The 4,700-nt window shown below is 62.3% G+C and overlaps 1 protein-coding gene across 1 annotated transcript; it reads left to right on the forward strand.

The window, feature by feature from the left end:
* Positions 1 to 294: 294 nt before the first annotated feature.
* Positions 295 to 4,475, forward strand: LOC139685040 (maestro heat-like repeat-containing protein family member 7; the record flags this gene model as incomplete). The annotated part of the gene is given in 12 exon segments (XM_071581558.1): positions 295 to 376; positions 623 to 687; positions 797 to 946; positions 1,130 to 1,278; positions 1,540 to 1,687; positions 1,927 to 2,339; positions 2,614 to 3,037; positions 3,226 to 3,402; positions 3,537 to 3,692; positions 3,851 to 3,952; positions 4,331 to 4,417; positions 4,419 to 4,475. Coding segments are annotated over 12 exon segments (2,010 nt in total), but the record flags the coding sequence as incomplete, so codon positions are not given.
* Between the last annotated feature and the right edge of the window lie 225 nt (positions 4,476 to 4,700).

A 4,700-nucleotide genomic window follows, 5' to 3' on the forward strand; every position in this document is an offset into this window, starting at 1 on the left:
CACGAGCCTTGGGGTGCAGCTGCTGAACCTCTCCTCCATGCAGGCACCTTTCTCAACTCTCAAGCCAGCACTTACTGAGAGTAAAGAAAGAAGAAGCAGAAGCTAAAGAAAAGCAGGTTCTTGTGGCCAGGATCTTTTCCCAGGTGTTTCCAATCCCTGTGGCAGGTGCCCTCGAGGCCATTTTGTAGGACTTGGTGACCAGCAGGTTTCCTTGAGCCATCTCCCCTGCAAGTGCCCTCGAGGCCAGACTGTGAGATGGCAGGGAGACGCTTCAGCCCGCTCAGGCTTCTTAGGATGAGGAAGGAGGAGGAAGGCCCTGGGGCTGCTCCAGTGCAGCAGCTTGAAGAGGTGGAACAGTTCCATCCCCTGCAGGAGGGTGAGTGCTTGAGTTGGGCCTCAGGGCTGGTGGCTGCAGCTGGCTTGGCCTCATCCTGTCGCATGCCCTGTGGACATTCCCAGGAAAAGGGAGGGAGGCAGAGGGGCCCGAGCTGGTCCCACCGGTGGCCATGCTCCGACCACTGGGCATCCAAGAGCTGGCCCCACCAGTGGAGCACAGGGCCTGGCTGTGTTCTCCAGCCTCTCCTGCAGCCCCTCAGCTCTCACTGTGCTTGCTCTTTGCCAGATCCAGGCTGGGATCGGAGACAAGAGCAGGACCGTGCCCGTGGCCGCTTCCGCAGCGCAGCACAGGTACCTGCAGCCATCCCCACCTGGGCTGGGCCTGCTGCCACTGCTCACAGCAGACCTGCTGGTGGAGCGCTCCATGGGACATCCCTCACCTCCTTCCTTCCTCCTATAGATGATTTGTGAATTCATCAGATGCATTTTGCATGAAGAGACCACTTTCATGGGCTCTGGGGACACAGCAAACTCTGACCTCTGCAATGCTGAGGCTGGTGCTGCCATCCTGCATTTGCTTGTGGACAACCATGTCTACAAACCTCAGCAAGTGAGCAGCGTGTGTCCAGGGCTTGAGCCCCGCAGGGCCATGTGGCCCCTCCTGCTGGGTCTGCTGAGCCCCCTCAGGCTTTGAGACCAGCACAGTGTGGTGGGAAGGGAAGCACTTCTTGGGGGAAGCTGGGCAAGTTCCTCTCTCTGGCAGCTCTCCAACTGTCCCCCGTGTTCCCTCCAGGGTCCAGCCATTGTCAGGTACATCCACTGGTGGCTCTCGTGCAATGTGGCTGATGAGCACAGGCTGTACCAGACCCTTCTAGTGCTTTCCGAGGCACACCCCGGGAATGTCGTGGTCACTCTCCTGCGCTGTGCCCCATCATGTGACAGGTATGGGCCCACTTGCCTTGAGGGCTCAGGGGTCTTTACAACCCATCAGCCTGTACAGCCTGTTCCAAATGGTCTGCCAGAGAGAAGGAGAGTTCCAGGACACTCCAGCTTCTCTGTTTCCCAGGCTCTCATGTCAGCCCCCAGTCTTGATGCCACACTGCCTCCCTGCCACACAAGGCACCGTGGCTCTGTCCCCTGGGCTTTGCCCGGGCCATGGTGCTGTGTCTGAGGCGTCCCTGACACTGAGTTCTGACACCACAGAGCTGCTGAGACCATGTGGAGGACGATCATCTCCTCAGGAAAGACTGTGGAGCCGGTGCTGCAGATACTCTTCCTTGTGCTGCCATACTGGCCAGCACACAGGATACGTACCTCTGATGGGGATGACACGGATGTGTTTGCCCTGGCTGTGAGTTTCTGGAACCTTTGCTTGCCCCCAGGTCATCTCACTGGTGGCTCTCTCCTGCCTCACCACTGCCTCCCCCTGCCTCAGGCACTGGGCTGCAAACCTGGGTTAGGGGCAGGTTGAGGGGCAGCAGGCTGGGTGGTCCCCCTATGTCTCCCCTGGCCTTTGGCTCCCATTCTCGTGCCCTTCCACCTGGACATGTGGGCACTGAGAGCTGTCTCTGGGTGGTTTGTCTTTTGCAGGCAACTGTGGCACTGTGGAAGATCCTCCGGCTGCCCTGGTGCCCAGGTCCAGTGATGGAGAACTCCCCCTGCCTTCACATGGCTCTGCTCTTCCAAATTTTTGCGACCACACAGCAGATGCCAGAGGAGGTGGACACCCTGTGGAGGCGATGCCAGGAGCAACACTGCTTTACCACCACTGTCAACAGGTGCTGCATGCCAGTCCTCTTTCCCTGCCATGCCCTCAGGGCTGGGGCCAGGCCTCTCTGCATGACCGGGCTTTGCTCTGCACAGAGGCTTGCAGTGCGGACCATCAGACCCCTGCTCTGCCATCTGGGCTGTGAGGTTGTGTTGATGTCAATGGAACGCAGGTGTGGCTGGGACACACCCCTCAATGCTGACACCCACCACTATGCAGTGGGTCTGCTGGCCAGGTGAGACCCCTTTTTCCCCACTGCTCCTCTCCCTTCTACCCTGTGCATGCGGCACCCACACAGTGCTCGTGGTCATGCACCAGAGGGTCTTGTCCCCAAGGGATGTCTGAGCAGACTGCAAAAGGGTCGGAGAGGCACCTGCACAGGAGGAGCCACCTGGCAAAGGCCCCGTGTCTCCCGGGGTGGTGGGCAAAAACCAGGCCTCTGTGAGTCAGTTCCAGAAGAGATTTGCCCACCTGGCTCCGGGTCTGTGGTGCCTTTTTCCCCCTGCCAGGGAGCTGTGCCGTGTTTGCAAATGGTTGAGTTACAGCATTGCACTCAGCCTGCTGGAGCTGCTCAGCAGGGAAGAGTTCTGCTGGGAGCTCCCTGCCCTGGCGTTCCTGGTGGAGGTGATTCCCATGGCGAGCACTGCCTGGCCGTGCTGCCTCCAGCTCCCTGCCCTCTGGCAGCTGCAGCTGCCTGGGACGGTGCCCGTGCCCCGTGCTGCTGCCTGGGCCCAGCCCTGTGCGGGTCCGGGCTCCTGCTGCCCGGGCACCCCATCACTGCTCTATGCCTTTCAGGCCCTGCACTGCCTGGACACGAGGGAATGCAGTGACAGCGTCCTGCAGATCCTTTCAAGGCACCTGTGCAGCGAGTGCCCCGAGAGGCGTCGCCTGGCGCTCCGAGGCCTGGAGGTGCTCAGCGAGGATCCCGTGATGGTGAGAAGGGGGCAGTTGGCAGCGTGGGGCTCCCAGCTCTGCTGCCTCCCCGTTCAGCTGCCCCAGTCCTTCGGGACAGGCCTTTGGCCTCTGGGCCCCAGGGCAGCAGTGCGGGGGCTGCCCCGCCGGAGCGCTGTTGGCGCTGCAGCCGTTCAGGGCTTCACAGCACAGTGTCGTGTTCCACACAGGCTGACGACATTTGGAACCTCGCTGAAAGCCTCAGAGAGGCACTGCGGGATGCAGACAGAGACATTGTTGGGATGACCCTCTTTGTGTTCATCAACGTGCTCCAGTCCAAAGCCATCCAAATATCCAGCCCCACCGCCCTCAAGTTGGCTGAGGCAATCTGGCCACTCCTTGACCACGTAAGGCTCTGTGTCCCCCACCCTGGGTACTGGGTGCCACCACAAAATTGTTTTCCCTTCTGAATTTTCAGGCCTGTGCCCTGGTGGGCCTGGGCAAGCCAGTGCTGAAATCTTTTCCTCTTCCTTCCTACAAGGAATTCAGCCCTGTGCAGCAACTCTCCATGGTCCTCTTCACTGGGGTGATGGAAGTGGTAGAGGGAGCAGGAAAAAACATCCTGGAGCCACAGGTGTGCCTGAGCCTGCTCCCACTCTACTTCCACTGGCATAATAAGAACAAGAGGGTGACAAAGGTGAGGACTTGTGGGCTCTGGTGTCCCCATGGCAGGGGGCTGGGCTTCTTCCTGCCCTGGCCCATCGCTGCCTCCAGCCTCATCCCGGCCTTGGTGCAGGGATGTGGGTCCCGTGCCCTGGGCTGCACTTCAGTATCCTGGTGTCTCTTGCTCTGCAGGCCTCTCAGAAAGCACTGCTTCGTGCAGCCACGTTCCTGAAGAGGAGGGATCTGGAGCACTTGGTGACCATGGAACAGCCCTGGAGGCTGTCCAAGTGCCTGGTAAGGACGTCCCCAAAGTGCCAGCCCCTGCTGGCCAGTGTGAGGGGCTGGCACTGTGCCTGTGCCCACTGCAGCAGCCACACAGCCCAGCCTGTGGCCCACACACTGCTCCCTTGGCTCGGCCATGTGGGCTCTTGTGCAGGCTCCTGTCCCCTGAGCAAGGGTGCTGGTAGAGCCCCGGCCCAGCCGGGCTGTGGTGCAGGCCGGCCCCAGGGCTCCCCGGCAGCGCCCCAGCCCTCTGCTCTCTGCAAAGCCCAGCACCAGCGGCTGCTGGCCGGCCACTGGGGCAGGGGAGGCCAGTGGTGGGCGCGGGGAGCGGCCGGCCCAGGGCCAGAGCCTGTGCCGAGCCTTCCCTCCGTGCCCCGCTGCTCTCCGCAGCTGCAAAAGGAGCAGAGCCGAGCGGCCGAGTACGTGCGCCAGGCCCTGCCGTACCTGCAGAGCCGCCAGGAGGCCCAGCGAGAGCTGGCCGTCAGGTTCATGGGTGAGCCCCCAGCGCGGGGCCCTGCCCGGCTGCTGCAGCGGCAGCAGGGCCGGCCCGGGGGCTGTGGAGCCCCGAGTGCCCCCGCGGCTGCTGCCCCCTCTGCCAGCACAGCCGCCCCTCGGCCGGCCCCATGCGGCTCCCATGGCAGGGCAGGAGGGCGTGTGGCCGGGCTGGCAGCCACGGCCGCTGTGGTGCAGCTGTGCCGTGGGGCCCTGATGGGCTCTGTCTTCGCAGGGACGGCCGCCAGGTATATGACGGGGCAGCTGC

This window comes from Pithys albifrons, chromosome Z (assembly GCF_047495875.1).
Source record: "Pithys albifrons albifrons isolate INPA30051 chromosome Z, PitAlb_v1, whole genome shotgun sequence".
NCBI classification, from domain to species: Eukaryota; Metazoa; Chordata; class Aves; order Passeriformes; family Thamnophilidae; genus Pithys; species Pithys albifrons.